The sequence below is a fragment of the Caretta caretta genome, chromosome 27 (assembly GCF_965140235.1).
Source record: "Caretta caretta isolate rCarCar2 chromosome 27, rCarCar1.hap1, whole genome shotgun sequence".
NCBI classification, from domain to species: Eukaryota; Metazoa; Chordata; order Testudines; family Cheloniidae; genus Caretta; species Caretta caretta.
Window position 1 is genome coordinate 14,010,905 of NC_134232.1, and position 23,270 is coordinate 14,034,174.

The following is a 23,270-nucleotide window of genomic DNA, read 5'->3' on the forward strand; positions in this document are numbered from 1 at the left end:
AAATAAATTGTAAAAGTATAATAAGGCAGCCCAAGAAATAATTTGATAAGTAACTTGATAAAGATGGGAAAAGTAGCAGCAATTAAAAAAAAAAAAGTAAATCAGAAGCAGGAAGCCTGCCAAGTCAGCAGTGGGGCCACCAAACAACAAAAGTATTAAAGGAGCACTCAGGAAAGACAACGCCATTGCAGAGAAGCTAAATTAATTCTTTGCATTAATCTTCACTACAGAGGATGTGGGGGCAATAGCCACATCAGAGCTATCCTTTTTGAGTTTTTTCCTACCTACAACCCCCCCCCGTTCCTCAGACGTTCTTGTTAAACCCTGGATTTGTGCTGGAAATGGCCCACCTTGATTATCATACATATTGTAAGGAGAGTGATCATTTTAGATATTACCAGCAGGAGAATGGGGTGGGGGAGAGAAAACCTTTTGTAGTGGTAAACACCCATTTTTTCATGGTTTCTGTGTATAAGAACATCTTCTGTATTTTCCACAGTATGCATCCGATGAAGTGAGCTGTAGCTCACGAAAGCTTATGCTCAAATAAATTGGTTAGTCTCTAAGGTGCCACAAGTACTCCTTTTCTTTTTGCAAATACAGACTAACACGGCTGTTACTCTGAAACAAATCTGAAGTATTTTCCCAAATTGAAGTTTTACAATGAATTGATAAATTAAACAGTAATAAGTCACTAGGACCAGATGATATTTACTCAAAAGTTCTGAAGGAACTCAAATATGAAATTGCAGAACTACTCACTGTAGTATGTAACCTATTACTGAAATCTGTCTCTATATCAGATGACTGGAAGGTAGTTCATATTGCTAATATTTTAAAAGGGCTCCAGAGGAGATCCTGGTGATTACAGGCTGATGACCCTAAGTATAGATTGTGAGATTAAAGGAAAAATTTTCAAAAGTGACTTAGGCGACTAAGTCCTATTTTCAAAAGGGATTTAGGATCCTAAGTCTCATTGAAATCTGGCACTTCTCAGGGCCAGATTTTTAAAGGTATCTAGGTGCCTAAAGATGCAGATAGGTACTTAATGGAATTTTCAAAAGCACCCATGTGCATAACTGCTATCGATTTAAAGAAATGTTTCTAGGCTCTGAAAGTTTTACCCAGGTATTGTTTCTCATTGTAAAAAGTCATGATTCAGTCTACCTATATGAATGTCTGTGTTATATTCTGTGTAATAATAATTAGTAATTAATTGCTAACAGCTTTGTAATCACATATAAATCATAGGGCTGAAAAACCACAGTTTATTTAGGAAGTCTTCTGTGTTGAACAAGGGAGGATTTTCAAAGTTAAAAATAATCAGGGCTAATGCAAATATTATTTGCAACAGTTAAAAAATTTATTGAAAAACAGCAGTAAATAGAATGTTTCTTTTAGCACCCATAAAAGACTACATCTCAGTGAAGTGAGAAGAGAAAGCAGATACTAGAACCCTTATTTTTAAGATGGGGAACTCTTAAGCCACTTAAAATTCTACATTTGTCCAGAACACTTCCTTGTTTTTGGTTCTGTCTGTAGGCACATATAGGAGGATCCTCTGTTCCATTTTCATGTTGCTTATTTAGCTGGCCTTTCTTCAACTGACTGGACTTTTGATGAGACTATTTTGCCGTCCACCAGCTCTTCAACAATTGTCTTAACCATTCTAGTTTTAGATGGTTCTAAAAATAAAATATTAATAGTATTATCCATTCAAGATATTAAAATAAAGAATCAAATAACATAAAAAGTTGTGGTCCAGTTAAATAAACATAGGACAGTATGCCTTAGGACAGTGTAAACTTTCATGGCAAAAATTATAAATATATATGTATATATATAGGACCTTTATTTGTTACTTTGCTGAAATACATAGTGCAGCAGAAAGTTACCTTCAAACATGAAAAAGAGGTTGAAATCTTAACTTTGACAGATAGTGGTGTACATTAAAATCTTTGAGGCTTTTTTTCTTTATAACGAGTTACTAATTTTATTTCACCATTTCAGGCTCAATCCTCTGGGTTATTACTTGTCTCCTGATAACCTCAAGGGGAGTTGAAGGTTCCTAGCACTTCACAGGAAGCACTCAGCACTTTAAAGAACTGGGGCCTGATTCAGTGCCCAGTGAGGACAATGGGAAACTTTCCATTGACTTCAATGGGGATTGGATCAGGTCTTCAGTAAGTAATTACTTATACAAATATAAGTTACCAAGATCTGAAGAGTTCTTTTCTGGCAGAGGTAATGCTGTTTGATTTTAAAAAGTGCACTCCTACATCCTTGTAGTTCAAAGACACACTTGAAAATAAGAACAGTAACTTATTTTAATTACCTTTGATTTTAACTCTTGATTCTTGATATTCATAACCTCCAGATCTAAAGCTGCTGTTAAAAATAATTAATAGTCATTAGTTATCTTACAGTACTTTTGGAATTCTAAGAAAATATAATTATTTTGAGAGTTGATGAGAATACTGGTGTTAAAAGCAAGTTTATTGCTATCTTTCTAGAAACAGCATGGCAGGCAATCAGTTTTGTAAGTGATTGGAACTGCTAGGTATCATATATATCTGATTGCATTTTTTTGTTGCCAAACAAAAAGGTGAATAATTGATTCCACCAAAATGCTTTACAGGATAAAGATTAAATAAAATACTTTATCAAATATGGATGTAAGATCAAACTGCTCTTTTATCTTGATTGATAAAATGAAAATTTTCTGTGGTGGATATTCTATTTACTGGAGTCATTTTCAGGTATTTGCAGCTGCACATAATGTACAATTCTATAATATTTGCAGATGCTGAGACAGAACAGAGAACTGATACAGCAATTTGTTTTCACTTCACTTAGGTCTATTTCAGTGGGCATTGCAAGGCTCTGACTGATTTCAAAGTGTGTTGAATTAGGTCCTTGGATCCCACAACAGAGCCTTACAAATATTTTTATTTCTGAAGAACATTTAATGAAATGTGCTACTAAGAAATATCCTTCTTAGTAAATATTCTGTAGACAAAATACATAGAGTCCCAAACTTTTAATCTCTCAATGACTTCAAGAAAAGGAGTACTAGTGGCACCTTAGAGACTAACCAATTTATTTGAGCATAAGCTTTCGTCAAATAAATTGGTTAGTCTCTAAGGTGCCACTAGTACTCCTTTTTTTTTGTGAATACAGACTCACACGGCTGCTACTCTGAAACCTGTCAATGACTTCAAATCACATTGAAGTCAGTGGATTTAAGAGCACCCTGACTCATCACCTTGCAGAATCAGATTTATAGTGTGATAGAGAAGAAAAAATCCTCCTCTTGAAAAAGAGGATGCTTCCTATGGATCATATTTGAAATGTGGGCTCAATCCTGCAAGGTGTTCAGCACTCATGCAAGGTTATGAAGGCCCTCAGCTTCCACTGAAGTCAGTGGAATTTAATGTAGTTAAGCATTTAACTGGAATGATCTGCACCTTACAGGATTTATCCCTATATGCACGGAACATGGAATAAGATATATTGATGTTTATTTCTTATTTCTAGAGTTCTGTTTTTCAAAATAAATTCATCTAACTGAAATAGTTTTTTCTTCAGGCTGTTTGCTTACCCTCCTTCTCCATCTAGCAGTCGCCTATAGGTCTCAATCTCCATCTCTAGATGTGTCTTGATGCCCAGGAGCTGTTCATATTCTGCATTCTGGCACTCCATTTCAGATCTGATCTGCTTTAATTGTTCCTCCAGATTGCTAATCTGAAGCTGAATTTGTGAAAGCTGAGTACTGTAGTTTCCTTCAGTTTCCGCCAAGGTGCCTTCAAGGGAGCATTTCTATCAGCGCATAACAATGGCATGTTACTGATGAAGCTGAAATGCTTGATTACACACAAGGAAAATTTTCTTTAACAGTGAAAATAATTTATACCAGAGAAGTAGAAAAAATATTTCCCTAATCATAACACTTAATTAGAAATAAAATTACATTTTTTTCTCTATCAGTTTTCAATACCACTAGTTTTTGTGATGAAAATTATTTCTCTGGAATAGTTTTTCCTTTCTCTTCTCTCTTTCTCACTGTAGTTTTTTAGTATTATATTACTAGTTTTTATAATGTTTTATTGCTTTATACACTGCTTCTTCTGTAACACTTTTCTCAAACAATGCAAAGTAAAAATGTATTAAATTAATTGGATATGCATGTAAAACAATTTTACTTGTATGTTAAGTTTATGAAAATAAGTGAAAGGTCAAAGTGGGAATATAAGAATTTAATCTGTTTGGTGCGTGATTATCTGCTATACAGGTGTTTGAAAGAAATTCAGATTTGTTCTTATTGGCGAGATGTTGAAGATAAGTAGTTTGGCTATTGACTGCTCTTCTGAAGAAATCCATAAGAGCCTTTTGAAGTTGTCTTTTCAGAGATCAGAATGAATGAAAAATATAGTCACTGAGAGAACATGATGAAACAACTTTATGCCAAAAAGCTGGATGGCATTAAATTTAATATCCTGTTGTTTTTTATTTACATTAATGGTTTATCATATGTAAATATTAAAATACTGATTAGGCCACCAAGGGATTATTCAATATTCAGCATTCCCCATACACATATTCAGTCATTTTACACTTACTTAAAAGGTGGTGGACCATATTCCATCCTGGATTCTTGCCAAAAAAAAAAGTTCCATTGAAAGTGGATAAACTTGCATGTGTGTAATGAAGGTGGAATATTGACCTGTAATGCCTCTTTTGAGGCCATGTCTATTACAAAACTTTATAAAGTGTTTTTGAGACTGTTTAAAACAAATCTGTTTATTTTGATTATTCTTTCTAACTAGTCAAACTCACCACTCTTCCTTCTCTATGGACTTTAGTATTTAGTTTAGAATTACAGTTGTTTCTCTGTGCTTAGAGTAAATATAGGTGAGCTATCAAAACACGTGTCTATATTAGAAACAATTATATATTAAATGCAAATATGCCCTTACATAATGCCAAAGTAGTGGATAAAGCTATTATGGACACTGTAAATGTTTTTAATAAGAATTTTGAATTATAAAAGTTACCTTAAGTGGCAGCTATTACAAACCTTGGCCAGAAGGGCTTGTAGCTCAATGTCCAGGGTTTGGAGAGTACGTTTGATCTCAGTTATTTCATGCCTGGCTGAGTCTGCTGCACCAGCATCATCATAGATTTGTTGCTGCAGCTGTTGACTCTGGAAAAGTCATAATACAATATAATGAATACAGGGTGATGAAACAAATCTTTGGATTTGAATATGCTTTCAGAAAACGTATCAATCATATTGTTACCATTTTATTAAATTGTTCTTCGGCCTCCCTACGATTTTGCTCAGCAAGGGATTCATACTGAGCTCTCATGTCATTCAGAATCTTTGTTAGATCAACTCCTGGAGCAGCATTAATTTCTACATTCACTTCACCTGTAGAGCCACGCTGGAAGCTTTTCATTTCCTGGTTAAATGGAAGACAAGGAGATTTTAATTTTAAATATATTGCAACTGCAGAAGCAGGGAAAAATTAAATAACTGAAATCAGTAAGTGTCAAAATCTGAATGTTTTGAAATAGTAAATTGACCATAAACCATTTCACTTTTAAACCACTTTTAAATGGAAAGACTCTCATTGACTTCAGTGGGAGTTGGACTGGGACCTATATTTGCAAAAGGAAGGCAAAGATCTTACTTCCTCATGGTTCTTCTTAAGATACACTAGCTCCTCAGTCAGGCTTTCAAGCTGTGCTTCCAGGTTGGATCTTGTCATAGTCAGATCATCTAGGACTTTACGCAGACTATTAATGTCAGCTTCAATACTTTGGTAAAGGAAAAGCTCATTTTCATACCTTTAAAGTGTTAGGAGAATTTTGAGAATATAATCAGATCAGAAAGAAAGGAAAATCTCTTTTTCCTTGCAAGAAAAATATTTGATATTAATAAAGCAGAATTTCATTAGAGAAGATGTGAGAATAATGCATTTTTATTATCTGTTTATTTTGTATTCTGGTTTTTATGATTTGGCAAAAGTTTTAATAGTTTTTTTAAAATTAAAAATATAGCTCTATTGCATATAATAGTTATAAAATTGATTTTAATATTGTTATCATTTTTGGAATAATACTTCAGATTTCTTTTAATACTAAAAAGTGTAGAGAAAAGTGTCTAAGGACCATATGAGATGATCAGTTTGTAAGCAGCAAACAATGGTGAGTTCTGCTTAAAAACAAATGGCATGAGGTGGCCTAAGTTGTTACTACCCCATCATTACTAACTGGTTTTCACTGAACTCACTTAAGTCTGAAGTCATCAGCAGCAAGCTTGGCATTGTCAATCTGCAAGACTATCTTGGCATTGTCAATAGTTGCAGAGATGATCTGGATAAATAGAAAGATAGATAAGGAAAGAGGCAATATTTATATGACTACTATGAAAATATCCTTTGCATTTAATTTTGGGCAAATTTAGAGGCTAACATGAAAAATGCAGATTTAAAAAATAATTTGTTTATATGCAGTTTAAACATAGAGGGAGACATGATTTCTTTCCCTTTTTTTAAAATTAAGTATTTCCTTTCCACGTTAACAAATTAATTTTAATGCATAAACAGTAAAAAAAACTAAACATTCTTAATAATAAAATAGATACTTTTATAGTCATATTAAATTAACAAGAATTTGTGTGAAAAATAAGTTGGTAGAAATATTACATCTTAAAGTCTACTGCTTTAAGTATTCTTAATGTCAACAGAAAATGATAAATGTCTGAAATTAAGCTGAGCAGAATTTCTCATTTGGTAATAACTCATGCACTGCTTGTGAATTATAGTTTAACACAAGATATGGTTACAAGGTGCATACCATTGTAAAGTGCTGAAAAATTATTTATTACCTGATTCTTAAGATCTTCAATTATCTGGTAATATTTGCTGTAATCACAGCATAACCCAGCAGCAGCAGGATCATGTTTCTCATACCACAGCCGGATTTTATGTTCAAGATCAGCATTTGCCTCCTCCAGAGCACGCACCATATCCAGGTAGTTAGCTAGGCGGTTATTAAGGTTCTGCATGGTTTCCTTTTCGCCACCAGACAGAAGGCTGCCATCAGCTCTACCAAAGGCCCCACTAAAGCCTCCACTATAGCCACTACCCAAGCCCCCAAATGAGCTACTGCGGTAGGCATTTCCATAGCCTCCTCCAACTGATATATTACCAAACCCACCACTATAGCCTCCACCAAAGCCACCACCTGCTCCCCTTCCTAATCCACTCCCTAATCCAACATCGGATCCCCCAGCCAAACCACATACACTCCCACTACCAAAGCTTCTTCCTATGCTGGAGACTCTGACTGATCCACCACCTCCACCAAATGAGGAAACCTGGCTGGATCCACTAGCAATACAAAGAGACATAGTTTTTTAGTGGTGGTCTGAGTTGTTAAAGTGTAACAAAGGCAGCAAAGTAGAGTGAGAGAATGTCTTGGCTAGGCAGTTCCTTTACCTTTTTATACAGAATTATTAGGGTGTTTCTTTCTGGATTCCTCCTACCTATGGCAAAATATTTTTTTTGCCAACTCAGCATAGTGTTAGCCATGATTGGATGATTTCTCCTCATTAGCATTTAAATCATTGGTGACCGTTCATGTAAAGAGGTTAGTGCCCTGAAGATGTTTGTTATATCAGGAATAGAGAAGGGTGGAACAAAGCAAAAGAATCATTATTACATTTTAATCATAGATGAGTAATTCCTTTGCTTCTTCCAGACCTCAGGCATAACTCTCATAATTCCCCAAGAAGATAGAGCAAAATTTCAAGTGATATATCTTTATCATTCTTACCACCAAACTTATCATTTCTCTCTTTGATAAATTAATAGGGCTGTCAAGCGATTACAAAAATTAATCACGATTAATTGCACTGTTAATAATAGAATACCATTTATTTAAATATTTTTGGATGTTTTCTACATTTTCAGATATATTGATTTCAATTACAACACACAATACAAAGTGTACAGTGCTCACTTTATATTTATTTTTGATTACAAGTACTTGCATTGTAAAAAAACAAAAGAAATAGTATTTTTCAGTTCACCTAATACAAGTACTGTAGTGCAATCTCTTTATCGTGAAAGTTGAACTTACTAATGTAGAATTATGTACAAAAAATAACTGCATTAAAAAATAAAACAATGTAAAGCTTTAGAGCTTGCAAGTCCACTCAGTCCTACTTCTTGTTCAGCCAATTGCTCAGACAAACACGGTTGGTTACATTTGCAGGAGATAATGCTGCCTGCTTCTTGTTTACAATGTCACCTGAAAATGAGAACAGGTATTCTCATGGCACTGTTGTAGCTGACATCACAAGTATTTACGTGCCAGAAACGCTAAAGATTCATATGTCCCTTGATGCTTCAAGCACCATTCCAGAGGACATGCGTCCATGCATGCATGACGGGTTCTGCTTGATAACAATCCAAAGCAGTGCGGACTGATGCATGTTCATTTTCATTTTCTGAGTCAGATGCCACCAGCAGAAGGTTGATTTTCTTTTTTGGTGGTTTAGGTTCTGTAGTTTCCTCAACGGAGTGTTGGTCTTTTAAGACTTTTGAAAGCATGCTCCACATCCACACCTCGTCCCTCTCAGATTTTGGAAGGCACTTCAGATTCTTAAACCTTGGGTCGAATGCTGTAGCTATATTTCAAAATCTCACATTGATAACTTCTTTGCGTTTTGTCAATCTGCAGTGAAAGTGTTCTTAAAACGAACAACACATGCTGGGTCATCAACTGAGACTGCTATAATATGAAATATATGGCAGAATGCAGGTAAAACAGACCAGGGGATATACAATTCCCCCTAAGGAGTTCAGTCACAAACTTAATTAACGCATTATTTTTTTAACGAGCATAATCAGCATGGATGTATGCCCTCTGGAATGGTGGCCGAAGCATGTAGGGGCATACGAATTTTTAGCATATCTGTCCCGGAAATACCTTGCAATGCCGGCTACAAAAGTGCCATGCAAATGCCTGTTCTCACTTTCTGGTGACATTGTAAATAAGAAGAGGGCAGCATTGTCTCCTGAAAATGTAAACAAACTTGTTTGTCTTAGCTATTGGCTGATCAAGAAGTAGGACTGGGTGGACTTGTAGGCTGTGAAGTTTTACATTGTTTTGTTTTTGAATGCAGTTTTGTAACCAAAAAAAATAAATCTACATTTGTAAATTGCACTTTCACCACACAGAGATTGCACTACAGTACTTGTATGAGGTTAACTGAAAAATACTATTTCTTTTGTTTATCTTTTACAATGCAAATATTTGTAATCAAGAATAATATACATTTTGATTTCAATTACAACACAGAATACAATATATATGAAAATGTAGAAAAAACATCCAAAATATTTAGTAAATTTCAATTGGTATTCTGTTGTTTAACAGTGTGATTAAAACTGCGAGTAATCGCGATTAATTTTTTTGAGTTAACTGCGATTAATCGACAGCCCTAATAATAAATAAAAGTGCCATTAGTCCCAATGTTTGTTTGTTTGATTTGCATGCAGTTTTCCTTCTTAACTGTTGTTCAGGTGGGATCTTCTTAATATTTCTAAGTATGAGCTACTTCAAGACTTCCAGTAAATTTGGGGGCCGACTAAGGGCCTTACATAGGTTCTTCAAATTTGCCTTTACTAATAAAATCATCACCATTATTATCATCTATAATCTTATTTTCAGAGTGCCTTCCTGCAGAAGCAATTTGTGTATTGCATGATATTTGAACACATTAAAATATTAATCCATTATTATTAAATTTGACCTCTTAAAATTTAAATGAATAAAATGTAGGCATATCCTGGAATTCCCGATGCTTAATTTTTTCTTAGGAGAGGTGGAGAGTGTGGTCAGATATTGGCTGCATATGTCCCAGCTCTGCGTAAATAGAGGAGATAACAGACCTCAATTAAACTGCCCAATAAATCCACAGACTCAGTTTTTAGCCAAGGCACCTGGCCAGGTTTATTGTCAATGAGGCACGGTCTTAGTATCCTGCAGACTCTACAGGACCACTAACACATGTATGCCCGTTACAAAGGACCAGCTTGGTGAATGGCGGGACTTTCTGCTCCCCACAAGGCCAGACAAAGACATTCCCTCTGAGATACATTTTTATACCCCAGTACAAACAAGTTATGTACCACCTCTCTGATATAGTTAGGTGCCACACTCTGACGTAGCTAACCACAACCCATTACCTCGTACCTGTTGGTTTGATTAAAACATCTCTATCCATCATGCTGTCATCCTGACCTTATTTTTAAAATGGGTCAGCATGTTCCTGTTATCTTTTGGGGAAAGTGTTGTGTGACAGGGTCGGGCCAGATGGCTAGAGGAGAGTAATAGAAGGCAGATATATTAGCCCCAGGCTAAGTAGGTCCCTTTTCCCTGGGTAAGGTAACAGGGAAGGTTCCAGAACAATCAGGAAGCTTCTGGAGACAATTAAGTCAGGCTGATTAGAATACCTGCAGCCAATCAAGAAGCTGCTAGAATCAATTAAGGCAGACTAATCAGGGCAACTGGGTTTTAAAAAGGAGCTCACTTCAGTTTGTGGTGTGCGTGTGAGGAGCTGGGAGCAAGAGACACGAGGAGCTGAGAGTGAGAACGTGGACTGTTGGAGGACTGAGGTGTACAAGCATTATCAGACACCAGGAGGAAGGTCCTGTGCTGAGGATAAAGAAGGTGTTGGGAGGAGTCCATGGGGAAGTAGCCCAGGGAGTTGTAGCTGTCGCCCAGCTGTTCCAGGAGGCACTCTAGACAGCTGCATTCCACAGGGCCCTGGGCTGGAACCTGGAGTAGAGGGCGGGCCCGGGTTCCTCCCAAATCCTCCCAACTCCTGGTCAGACACAGGAGGAGTCGACCTGAACTGTGAATTCAGAAAAACGGCCAATCTGAGGGCTGCCGTGAAGCTCCAAGGTGAGCAAATCCGCCAATAAGCACAAGACCCACCAAGGTAGCGCAGGAACTTTGTCACAGTTGGTATCGAGGTGTTCTGATACCACCTTTCTGGAATGTGTTTGTGTATATATTCTTGTGCCTATCACTGCTTAGGAAAGTGTGTTTCTGCAATACCAGCCCTGTTCTTGGCAGATTCTGTGAGCAGGGCCTGCTTCTTGCTTACAACTTAACTTTGCTTTATATCAGCAAAGTTTTGACCACTACTTTAGCTCAGGCTCCTGATACAAGGGCTTATGTTTCAGGCCCTTTTCCTACTACAGAGAGATTTGGAGCTGGGAATTTTATCAGGACTGCTCAGTAGATAAAAATGTAGAGTCAATTAAAGTAATCTCCTCTGCAGAATTCGCGCCAATTCAGAAATCAGTTACTCAGGCACTTACCTTTAAAACACGAGTAAGTCCATCCTTGTCCTCTGAAGCACTTGAGCACATTCTTGAATCTGCTAACAGTTAAGACTGTGCTTAAGTGCCTGGCAGAACAGGGATGGATTTACATGCTTAAATTGAAGGATGTGGTTAATTGCTTTGCTGAATTGGGCCAACATGCAGTATGTATGCATGAATTATTTTGGATTTTGTACCAACCTTTTAGCTTAAAATCCAGTGAATGCTAGGTACACTGAGTTGATTTGAGGATGATCTTTGTAATAACTGAGGGAGTGGATAATTTACATGGTTGTTTAAATGTTCTGTTGTTTAATAAATGGAGGTTCCTTTTGCATGTCATTTATTTTAATCGGTTGAGGTAATGAGGCTATTAGTATAGTTCGCTCTTAGATGCCTGTGCAAATCCTTTCTTTGGATCCCAGTGTCGTGCAGTTGACTGAAGTTCAGAGTATTTGTGTATAACATGTAGGTGACTTTGTGTTGATCTGTGTTGTGTTTAATAGATCATGACAAGAAGGTGAAAAGATAATGCTTTGTCTGCCATTCTCTCAATTGGGGAGATGCTTTTCACCACTTTCTCTTGTGTTAATGGTCTTTTTCAAATGAACATGTATACTTATTTTTTTAAATTTATATTTTATTGTTTTTAGATACTTTGAAAAAATAATTAAAATATAAAATTAGTCTATTTAAACTGAACAAAATACTGTATAACCTTTTGTCACTTTTGTATTGAGCTTTAAACAAAAATAGCTTTGTCAACTCACACCTGACCTTTGGAGCAATACCTGTAAATGATATACATTAGAGAAAGATTTTACTCTAATCCTAAAAGAACCAAAACACTTTCCAGCTTTCTGTACAGTGGGAGGGGAAAGATGTCCAGTCCCAGCTTCTGGCAGTCGGAGGTATATGGAACCCTAAAGCATGGGGTTGCATCCTAGACCATCCTAGACCATTGATGGACCTATCTTCCACAAATTTATCTAATACTTTTTTGAACCCAGTTATAATTTAGGCCTTCACAACATCCCCTGACAACTAGTTCCATAGGTTGATTGTGCATTCTGTGAAAGAAGTACTACCTTTTGTTTGTTCTAAACCTTCTGCCTATTAATTTCATTGGGTGACCTCTTGTTCTTGTTATGAGAACCTTTTCCACACCATTCATGACCTTATAGACCTCTATCATATCCCCCCCTTAGTCATCTCTTTTCTGAGCTGAACAGTCTCAGTCTTTTAACTTCTCCTCATATAGAAGTTATTCCATACCCCTAATCATTTTTGTTGCCCTTCTCTGTACTTTTTCTAATTCTAATGCATCTTTTTTGAGATAGGGTGATCAGAACTACAAGCAGTGTTCAAGGTATGGGCGTAGCATAGATTTTTATACTGACATTACATTATTTTCTGTCATATTATCTTTCCCTTTCCTAATGCTTTTTTAACTGTTGCTGCACGTTGAGAGGATGTTTTCACAGAATTATCCACGAGGACTCCAAGATCTTTTTCTTGAGTGGTAACAGGTACTTTACACCCCATCATTTTATATGTATAGTTGAGATTATGTTCTCCAATGTGCATTATTTTACACTTATCAACACTGGATTTCATCGGGGGCCATTGTGTTGCCCAGTCACCCAGTTTTGTGAGATCCCTTTTGTAAATTTATCGCAATCTGCTTTGGATTTAATTATTTTGAGTAATTTTGTATTGTCTGAAAATGTTGCCATCTCACTGTTTACTCCCTTTTCCAGATCATTTATGAATATGTTGAACATATGATAATCTGATAGCCATATCATAACAGATGATAAAATGATAACTCCTAGTTTCAAGTGACTGAAAATAATGTAGACTCACACTTTGGTCTCAAGTATTTGAATAATGAATTACTCAGATAGCTGTGTCTTGCTGTGTGTTAAACTACCGCACTAGCAGTATTTCTTTTCAACAGTGTCATCAAAGAACATTGATGACGCTTCAGATTAATGGTATCAGAAAGGCCCATTCTTATCTTTAGATGGGCAGGTGTGCAGGAAAAGGGACACTTGATTGTTGTATTGTGAATAGCGAAGAGTGGAACTCAGTTTTTACTAAGTGAACTTGGAAGTGGCAGGGCTCAGTCTCTTGGTGGCAGATAGGCTAAAGAAAGAGTTATCTGGTCTCTAATGGTTTAAATGTCACAACCCTTACTTGGCCACACAAGGAAGTAAGGGGGACTAAGGCCCATATTTATTCCCTTCTGTGGCCCTGCTTTGATTATGATGTTGGCTGTGGTGAAGATAACAGGGGTTAGTGGCCCCATACTCCCTAGTTTGGGGAAATGTGTGGGGAAGGGACAAAGAAGGATGGAATGTGGGAGGAGCCTTTGCTCTGGTCCCTCCACCTTCAGCCAGAGTAGCTGGCTAGGTGCACAGCAGGGAGGAAGCTGCTTCATGAAAAGTAATTCACACCCTCTCTCATCCCCGTTCCCTCCTTGATCTGTGGGTGGGGCAGTGCTCTGAAGTAAATGATAATGTAGTGCACAATCTTGTAGTGAAATGGCAAAAATTGTTGAAATCCTGCTATGACAATTACTTCCTAAAACAGGCATTGGCTAAATGAAAAAGATGTCACAACTACACAAAGTGTTTCTTTCTCTAAAGATATTGTTTAACTGGATTCCTACTCTTGATTCGTAGGTCCTCAGCACAGTATAGGCTGGAGCATCTTTCAGATCAATCAAAATATTGCATCCCAATTCTTTTCTGACCATGGTTAGCTAGAGAGCTCCCCATTGGAAGTGCAACCAGGTTGTAGTTGTCTTTCACCGTTACAGACCTTGGCTTTGGAAAATATTTCTATATACCTTGATTGGTTTGCCATCTTCTTCAGTGCCCAAGGGTAGCTTCTTGGAGCAGCAGTCTTCTTTGATGTTTTTAGCTGCATAGCCAAAGTAATCTGTGAGTTGTTGGCTCTTCCAGGAAGCGAGGAGGGTGTTTTTGGACATCATGGTTCATGTGCAGCAATCGTTTTGTAGTGTGAAGGGAAACATCTAATTTAAGAGGCGAACCTTATGTACTGCAAAAAGTGTGCAGGTAGTGTATTTTATTTATTTTTTTATTTAGTTAGCCTTAACTTTCTTTTTTGTTTCTTTTTGCCATTCCTATGTAGAGAACATCTTCCTGGCAAGACATAGAAATTTCTGACAGCAAAAGGTAAGTGTAAACATTTATATCTTTGCTGGTTTTTATATCTTTTTGAATGCTAGTAACTTTGAATACTTACATTACATTACCAATGTTGCCTTTTACTTAGTTTTGTATTCTGGATATTTTGAGTAAATTGTTTTGCACTGTATGGGCTAAAAATAGTGGCATGTTAGTTGCTAGCTGCTCTGGTCAAATGGTCGTCACTGGTGCCTTTTGTTGCTGCTTTCTAAGAGTATGGTAACTGACTGACTGTGGCTGGTGGTGTTGTAGTTGCTCCATACTATACAAGTTTATGCTAATATTTCTTCTGATGTCATAGTGACGGTTTGATGATAGTATCCAGTTTAGGAAAAAATGTAAATGTAGATACACTGCAAAAATTATTCAATAGAACAACAGCAAATAAACTAAACTCTAAGTTACTGTGTTTTGATTTTTACAGCAACCATAATTCCGCTTTTGTGTGTGTATATGGTATTTCTTATTCCTTTATATTGGGTAATATTTACACCTAAATCCATGTACATTTGGGGGAAAGGGGATGAAAAGTGGCTACATTTTCCCCATCAAAAGGGAGATACTGGTAAGAGTTGGAAAGAGATTATGGCCTCAGGTTTCTCTCATATGAAAAAGAGATGTTGGGAGTGGAAGAGGAAGACCATGAGCGGTGGCCTCCATTATTAAGAGGTGCTATTCAGATTAAATTTCCCTCTTGAAGAATTCCTGTCTGAAGAAGGTCAAGGTGGGATTTGGGTCTGTACCCTTGAAGATAATCAAAGGTGATGGTGAAGGGTAGTGGAGTTGATGGAGTTAATTCTAGCATTCGATGCTGCTGCAAGCTGCTGTTGTGTTTATGTGTGGTGAACAGGATAGAGGGATGTCATTCTAGAAGTGGCCTCATAAAATGTGGATAAACATTCGTAATTTATATGCTTATCAGAACTGAGACTAAATTCTAAATATTTTGAGTTTCTCTCTCTGCTGGTATTAACAAGTGAGGTACAGAGTTTCACAGTTTATTGTAACTATAGTTGTGACCAAATATATAACTTGTAATAGTAAAAAAGTTTATTGAAATAGACTAGCAAATGAAATTAGAATATCAGAATATACTTTTTAGTTTCCATTAAAGAATATTTTCCAATTAAGTAGAAAAATGAGAAACTCTTGGTGTAATTCTGATTTTAAAAATAGAAATTATTTCCTCAGACCACTCAGGATGCTGCACTTGTTCGGGAGATTTCCTCCTTTCTTAACTCTTGGTTTTGACACCTGTAAAAGGATCACCTGTGCAATCTTGATGCTGTTTATTTAGTTGGCTTTTCTTCAAAAAGTCACAAGGGAACATATTTTCACGGTGGAATATAAATCCCTATCAGAATAATTATACATGAAGCAAAGGTGTATTGTATTTTGAATTATGAAAACTGGTGTGACAACTATTACATACCTTGGCAAGTTGAGACTAGAGCTCTAATTCCAGTGCATCAAGAGTGCCTTTTAGTCTCATTATTTCACTCTTTCTTGAGCTTTGTTGATCAACATTGGCAGAAATCACTTGTTGCAGGGCTCCATACTGTAATACCACAATCAAATAAAAATAAAATGTTAGTTAATGAAATAAAAACAGTGTTTCATATACTTGCTATACCTTTCAAATAATGCCATTTTTACCTGAGAGTTGAACTGTTCTTCTGTCTCTCTGTGATTCTTTTGTGCAAGGGCTTCATACCGTGCTGTCATGTCATTTAGTCAGATAAACTCTTGGAGCTGCATCCATTTCAACATTGATATCACCGCTAGTAACCCTTTGAAAACTTTTTAGTTTCTGGAGAAGACGAAACCAGGAGGACTTTAATAACACAGTGAAGTAACACTATAAGATATGAAAAAGTGATCACCACCTGGAATAAGTTTAACACAGCCCTGACTGTATCCACAAAGTGAGACTGTCTTTGGATCATTTGATCTAGGCCATGATTCAGTGAGGTATTTAAGTACCTGCTTACTTACATGAGTAATCCCATTGACACGTTCTCTGAGCCTGGGTCTACACTATGAGCTGGGGTGTGATTTCCCTGCTCATGTATGCTTACTCGCAGTAGATCGCATTGACCTAGCATGGGTATAAATAGCAATATTGCTGTGGTAGCATGGGTAGCGGCAGCTTGAGGCACAACTCCTTCCAAAGCTGGAACCACCACTACAGTCTAGGCCACTAGATGTTCTAAGAGGTCCACCACTACCACTCGTACTGATTGAGGAAAGGCATGAGAATAGAGACAGATATGGCATTAAAACAGAAGTGGGAACTGCCCCAGTATATCAGACGGTGTATCAGCCAGGCAGATTTTTAGCCGGTATATGTGTAATTAACAGAGGTTTTCATTCCTGAATTTTGTCTCCTCATAGCAAAATGTAGTTTGACAAGCTAATGTCTATTATCTACAATCGGGCAGTTTTTTTCTAATGTTTTTGCTAACTTTATTAAGTACACTTTCATAGAAATATGTTCTTAGGATATTTGTTATGCCAAGGATTGTTATGGCAGTAGGTAAAGTAGAGAAAAACTTATTTCACTATTCTTTTAATCTTTTATTTAGATGAGCAATCTTTTTCCCCTTTTAACTTTAGCTCTACTACATTCTCTTCATCTTTCACACCTCATAATTTCAACAGGAAACAGAACAAAACTTAGAATGACATATCTGAACAGCACTGCTACCTGGATTATTAGTTTTGCATTTTTTATTTTTAGCAAAGAAAGGAACATCAGATCCGTTGTCATTGTTTGACTCAAAGACATAATTTAGCCAATGCACAGATTTCTACTTAAGTTATTTTTAAACAAATTTGGTACTAAAACCTGAGCTGTGCATTTGCTCCACAGAAGCCTGCCAGTGAAAGTCCTGGTATGGGGGGGGGAGAGTATTCACTAAAGCAAAAAGTTCTTTCTAATTTGGGATTTATAAGAGGCTGAGATATTGCCTGGTAAATTCATTTTATAATCTGAGCTCACTGGAATTCTTTAGCAAATATTGATTGTAAAAGAGGATTTCACTGGTTGTTGCAATAAATCATCTAGTTTATTTTGTAAAAAGAAAAGGAGTACTTGTGGCACTTAAGAGACTAACCAATTTATTTGAGCATAAGCTTTCGTGAGCTACAGCTCACTTCATCGGATGCATACTGTGGAAAGTGTAGAAGATCTTATTATATACACACAAAGCATTAAAAAATACCTCCTCCCACCCCACTCTCCTGCTACACAGACTATGCTGACAGCTTGTGCCACACGCTCTCAAAGAAACTGCAGAATCACCTGATCAACATCCTCTACAGCAAACAGGGAAAGATTAAGAATGAGCTCTCCAAAATGGATACTCTCATAAAAAACCAACCTTCCACACAAACTTCCTCGTGGCTGGACTTTACTAAAACTAAGCAAGCCATTTACAACACACACTTTGCTTCTCTACAAAAGAAAAAGGACACTAAACTTTCTAAACTACTACATGCCACAAGGGGCTACAGCAGTGGTTCCCTCAACCCACCCAGCAATATTGTTAACCTATCCAACTATACTCTCAGCCCAGCAGAAGCAGCTGTTCTATCTCGGGGCCTCTCCTTCTGCCCCTCCACCCCCACGAACATGATACAGTTCTGTGGTGACCTGAAATCCTATTTTCGATGTCTCCGACTCAAGGAATATTTCCAACATACCTCTGAACAACATACTAATCCACAGAGACCTCCCTACCAACACTACAAAAAGAAGGATTCTAGGTGGACTCCTCCTGAAGGTCGAAACAGCAGACTGGACTTCTACATAGAGTGCTTCCGCCGACATGCACGGGCTGAAATTGTGGAAAAGCAGCATCACTTGCCCCTAACCTCAGCCGTGTGGAACACAATGCCATCCACAGCCTCAGAAACAACTCTGACATCATAATCAAAAAGGCTGACAAAGGAGGTGCTGTCTTCATCATGAATAGGTCGGAACATGAACAAGAGGCTGCTCGGCAGCTCTCCAACACCACTTTCTACAAGCCATTACGCTATGATCCCACTGAGAGTTACCAAAAGCAACTACAGCATTTGTTCAAGAAACTCCCGGAAAAAGCACAAGATCAAATCCGCACAGACACAACCCTGGAACCCCGACCTGGGATATTCCATCTACTACCCAAGATCCATAAACCTGGAAATCCTGGGCGCCCCATCATCTCAGGCATTGGCACCCTGACAGCAGAATTGTCTGGCTATGTAGACTCCTTCCTCAGGCCCTACGCTACCAGCACTCCCAGCTACCTTCGAGACACCACTGACTTCCTGAGGAAACTACAATCCATCGGTGATCTTCCTGATGATACCATCCTGGCCACTATGGATGTAGAAGCCCTCTACACCAACATTCCACGCAAAGATGGACTACAAGCCGTCAAGAACACTATCCCTGATAATGTCACGGCTAACCTGGTGGCTGAACTTTGTGACTTTGTCCTTACCCATAACTATTTTACATTTGGGGACAATGTATACCTTCAGATTAGCCGCACTGCTATGGATACCCGCATGGCCTCACAGTATGCCAACATTTTTATGGCTGATTTAGAACACCGCTTCCTCAGCTCTCGTCCCCTAACGCCCCTACTCTACTTGCGCTATATTGATGACATCTTCATCATCTGGACCCATGGAAAAGAAGCCCTTGAGGAATTCCACCATGATTTCAACAATTTCCATCCCACCATCAACCTCAGCCTGGACCAGTCCACACAAGAGATCCACTTCCTGGACACTACAGTGCTAATAAACGATGGTCACATAAACACCACCCTATACCGGAAAGCTACTGACCGCTATTCCTACCTACATGCCTCCAGCTTTCACTCTGACCACACCACACGATCCATCGTCTACAGCCAAGCTCTGCGATACAACCGCATTTGCTCCAACCCCTCAGACAGAGACAGACACCTACAAGATCTCTATCAAGCATTCTTACAACTACAGTACCCACCTGCGGAAGTGAAGAAACAGATTGATAGAACCAGAAGAGTTCCCAGAAGTCACCTACTACAGGACAGGCCTAACAAAGAAAATAACAGAACGCCACTAGCCGTCACCTTCAGCCCCCATCTAAAATCCCTCCAACGCATTATTAAGGATCTACAACCTATCCTGAAGGATGACCCAACACTCTCACAAATCTTGGGAGACAGGCCAGTCCTTGCCTACAGACAGCCCCCCAACCTGAAGCAAATACTCACCAGCAACCACATACCACACAACAGAACCACTAACCCAGGAGCCTTTCCTTGCAACAAGCCCGTTCCCAACTGTGCCCACATATCTATTCAGGGGACACCATCACAGGGCCTAATAACATCAGCCACACCATCAGAGGCTCGTTCACCTGCACATCCACCAATGTGATATATGCCATCATGTGCCAGCAGTGCCCCTCTGCCATGTACATTGGTCAAACTGGACAGTCTCTACGTAAAAGAGTAAATGGACACAAATCAGATGTCAAGAATTATAACATTCATAAACCAGTCGGAGAACACTTCAATCTCTCTGGTCACGCGATTACAGACATGAAAGTCGCTATTTTACAACAAAAAAACTTCAAATCCAGACTCCAGCGAGAAACTGCTGAATTGGAATTCATTTGCAAATTGGATACAATTAACTTAGGCTTGAATAGAGACTGGGAGTGGCTAAGTCATTATGCAAGGTAGCCTATTTCCCCTTGTTTTTTCCTACACCCCCCCCCCCAGACGTTCTTGTTAAACCCTGGATTTATGCTGGAAATGGCCCACCTTGATTATCATACACATTGTAAGGAGAGTGGTCACTTTAGATATGCTATTACCAGCAGGAGAGTGGGATGGGAGGAGGTATTTTTTCATGCTTTGTGTGTATGTAATAAGATCTTCTACACTTTCCACAGTATGCATCTGATGAAGTGAGCTGTAGCTCACGAAAGCTTATGTTCAAATAAATTGGTTAGTCTCTAAGGTGCCACAAGTACTCCTTTTCTTTTTGCAAATACAGACTAACACGGCTGTTACTCTGAAACCTAGTTTATTTTGTGTTGCAGCTATCAATGCATTTAATAATAATAATAATTAATAAAATATGTATATAGTGATTTTGTGTAAGGGGCTGCTTCCTGACTTTGAACTTGTCTCAGGAAGGATTACTAGCATTGTAAGAAAAAATTGGTGCATAAAACAAATACCACAACTTTTGTCTATTTAACAGTTTTTCAAAGAGATTTACAATACCTAGTGCAGTTTTTCATTTTTTCTACCACAAGCACAATAAACATTTTCCCAGCTAAAATTGTATGTTGGTTATGAAAATGAAACTTAAGCATCACAGCGGAAGTTCAGTTTGGGAGAAATTCTCAAAAAGTAATATGGAACAGATGATCAAGTGTCCTCTTTTTAAAAAGAGCAAGTCATTTCAAATTGAAATGTGCTATTATAACCAGTGCATGAGTACAGTTGCAGCAGGATTCCTGTTACTTGCACCTGGTATAGAAATGTCAGCACCCACACTATCCCTTATGGAGTTTGTGGTCGGACATATTTCTGGGTGCAGCCCACAGGTTGGGGCTGCATACTATACAGTTCCTCTTTTAATAAAAATAGCAAAAGTGTTAGAAGCTAGGCCTCCAGATAGTGTCACTGAAATAATAGCAGCAGAAGATAAATTAGCAGCATTTCATCTTCCATAATTCCAGTGCATTAAACTTAACTCTGTGAGTATAAATTCTGCCCTTGACATAGACAGGAGGGTTACATTGTTAATCAAACCCAGTTACCAAATTGTTTGAGCTTTGCCCAACACTAGAATCAGACAGTACTTAATTCACATAAAAATAATCGGGGCAATGTATATAATTAGCAAAATTAAGAAAGTTTATTGACATACACCAGAACATATATATATATTTTTTGTTTTGTTTTGCATAATAGAACACTTCTGATTAAAGTGAAAAGAAAAAGCAAAGACCTTTCACTAGACTCTCCCTTTTTAAGGAAAGAAAATATTTCCATAGCCACTCGGGATGATGCATTTACTCATTTGCATTCATTCTGGTCACTTTGTATTAGTATCTGTAAAAGGACCATATCTTGATGTTGTTTATCTTATTGGCTTCTCTTCAACTGACTGGACATTAGATGATGTGATTCTACCATGCTGATCTAACTCTTCAATGATTGTTTTAAATACTCTGATTTTTGTTGGTTCTGAACATGAAATAGAAAATGTGAATGTCAAAACTTAAATATAAGATAAAAAGTAATGCTCAATTCACTGTCATTTTTTTGCAAAGGATATGTTTCAGATATACTATAGTACATCAATCAAACATTGATTGTAGGCAGACAGTGGCGTAAATTAATTTAAGATACTACAAGGACTTCTTCATTTCTTTCTTAACTCGGAGGATGAAATTCCTCATTACCATTTTGGGATAAGAACTTGACTAAAATACTCCATTATATTTAAAGAAAGTCAATTAGATTAATAACAAACAACTAACACATACTGAGAGCATATTTTTTACTCATAAATAATAGCCAAAAACCCCAACATTCTTCTTCTACACCTGAATTGCCAAGATCTCTACAGCCTAATAACAAAAATCATAGGAAAACAAACACAGAAACTGATTTCCTTTGCTGATATCGCCTGACTTAGAATCAGAGCTTGCAGATCCAGAACGTCTAGATCCCAACTCTGCACCAGAGCCAGAACCAGTAGATTCTGAAACCGTAGCAGATCCTGTACCTCTCAATTCCAAACCTGTGCCAGATCCTAGATTTCTAGATCCTGAATCCCCAGATATAGAACTTCTAAATCCAGGACCTCCATATCCGGAATCACTGTAATAAGTAATATTTTATTTTAATTATTATTTAACTATATTTTCAGCTCTCCCATTATACGCAGTGTGGAACAAAAGTAGAGAATGAGCTTTTGTGCTTCGCCTCTAAAATTTGCAGCGCAGAACTTGAAGCACAGGGAGATGAGGGATTAAGGTGGCTTTAAACCAGGGGTTCCCAAACTTTTTACTAAGGAAACCCACCAACTGCATTTTGTCTTTATTTTTGTGCCCTAGCCAGGGACCAAATTTGTGGGGTGGAGGGTGGGGAGGCAAAATCATAGGCCAGCATCCCCCTCTTCTCGTCCCACTGAGGGGGAAATGATCACCCACAGCAGTACCCTCTGTCCTGGCACTGCAGCCCTAATCCTGGCCTGGTGTGGAGGGGAGACCCCAAGAAAATGGGGTTGGAGAACAAGACTGTGCTGTGTTCACTCTGCAGCAGTAGGTCCTGTCCCACAGGATTGGGCCTGCCTCCCCGCTCTAGGCAGTCCATCCTGGTGCATGGTGTCACAGCCCCATCAGGTTTGGCTCAGCCAAATCTGAGTGGCGCAACCACCCCTTAGATTGGAATGCCTGGAGTGGGAAGCCCGGCCCTGCGGGACAGGAGCTATCGCTGCAGGGTGAGTGAATGGCAGGTTTATTCTCCAACCCCTCTGCATGAGGCCTGCGACCCATGGAGAACCTTCTGGCAACCCACTGGTGGGTTGGGGTCCACTGTTTCGGAAACATCACTTTAAGCAACCTTCATATCCTCCTAGT

General features: G+C 38.1%; 1 protein-coding gene and 1 long non-coding RNA gene across 3 annotated transcripts in view; one reads left to right on the forward strand and one right to left on the reverse strand.

The window, feature by feature from the left end:
* The window catches only part of LOC125626657 (uncharacterized), a 225,423-nt gene that overhangs the window by 31,578 nt on the left and 170,575 nt on the right, over positions 1-23,270 (forward strand). For both annotated transcript variants that reach the window (XR_012666168.1, XR_012666167.1), the window contains exon 2: positions 14,565-14,608. This is a non-coding gene — a long non-coding RNA (uncharacterized LOC125626657). The remainder of the gene's footprint in view (positions 1-14,564; positions 14,609-23,270) is intronic.
* Positions 1,485-7,417, reverse strand: LOC125626644 (keratin, type I cytoskeletal 27-like). The gene is made up of 9 exons (XM_075123524.1): positions 6,893-7,417; positions 6,296-6,378; positions 5,694-5,850; positions 5,301-5,462; positions 5,078-5,203; positions 3,602-3,819; positions 2,336-2,388; positions 2,208-2,250; positions 1,485-1,705 (listed from the first exon to the last, which is right to left on the reverse strand). The coding sequence occupies exons 1-9, from the start codon at positions 7,415-7,417 to the stop codon at positions 1,582-1,584; spliced, it is 1,491 nt and encodes a 496-aa protein (XP_074979625.1). The 3' UTR covers positions 1,485-1,581.

What these genes read in the sequence shown, in the direction of transcription:
- LOC125626644 (XM_075123524.1), bottom strand. Translation starts at nt 7,417, where the DNA reads ATGTCTCTTTGTATTGCTAGTGGATCCAGCCAGGTTTCCTCATTTGGT. An exon ending in GCTGATGACTTCAGACTTAA is followed by an intron (nt 5,851 to 6,295) that starts GTGAGTTCAGTG and finishes AACACTTTAAAG; the next exon opens with GTATGAAAATGAGCTTTTCC. An exon ending in ATCAAGAGTTAAAATCAAAG is followed by an intron (nt 2,251 to 2,335) that starts GTAATTAAAATA and finishes AAAATCAAACAG; the next exon opens with CATTACCTCTGCCAGAAAAG.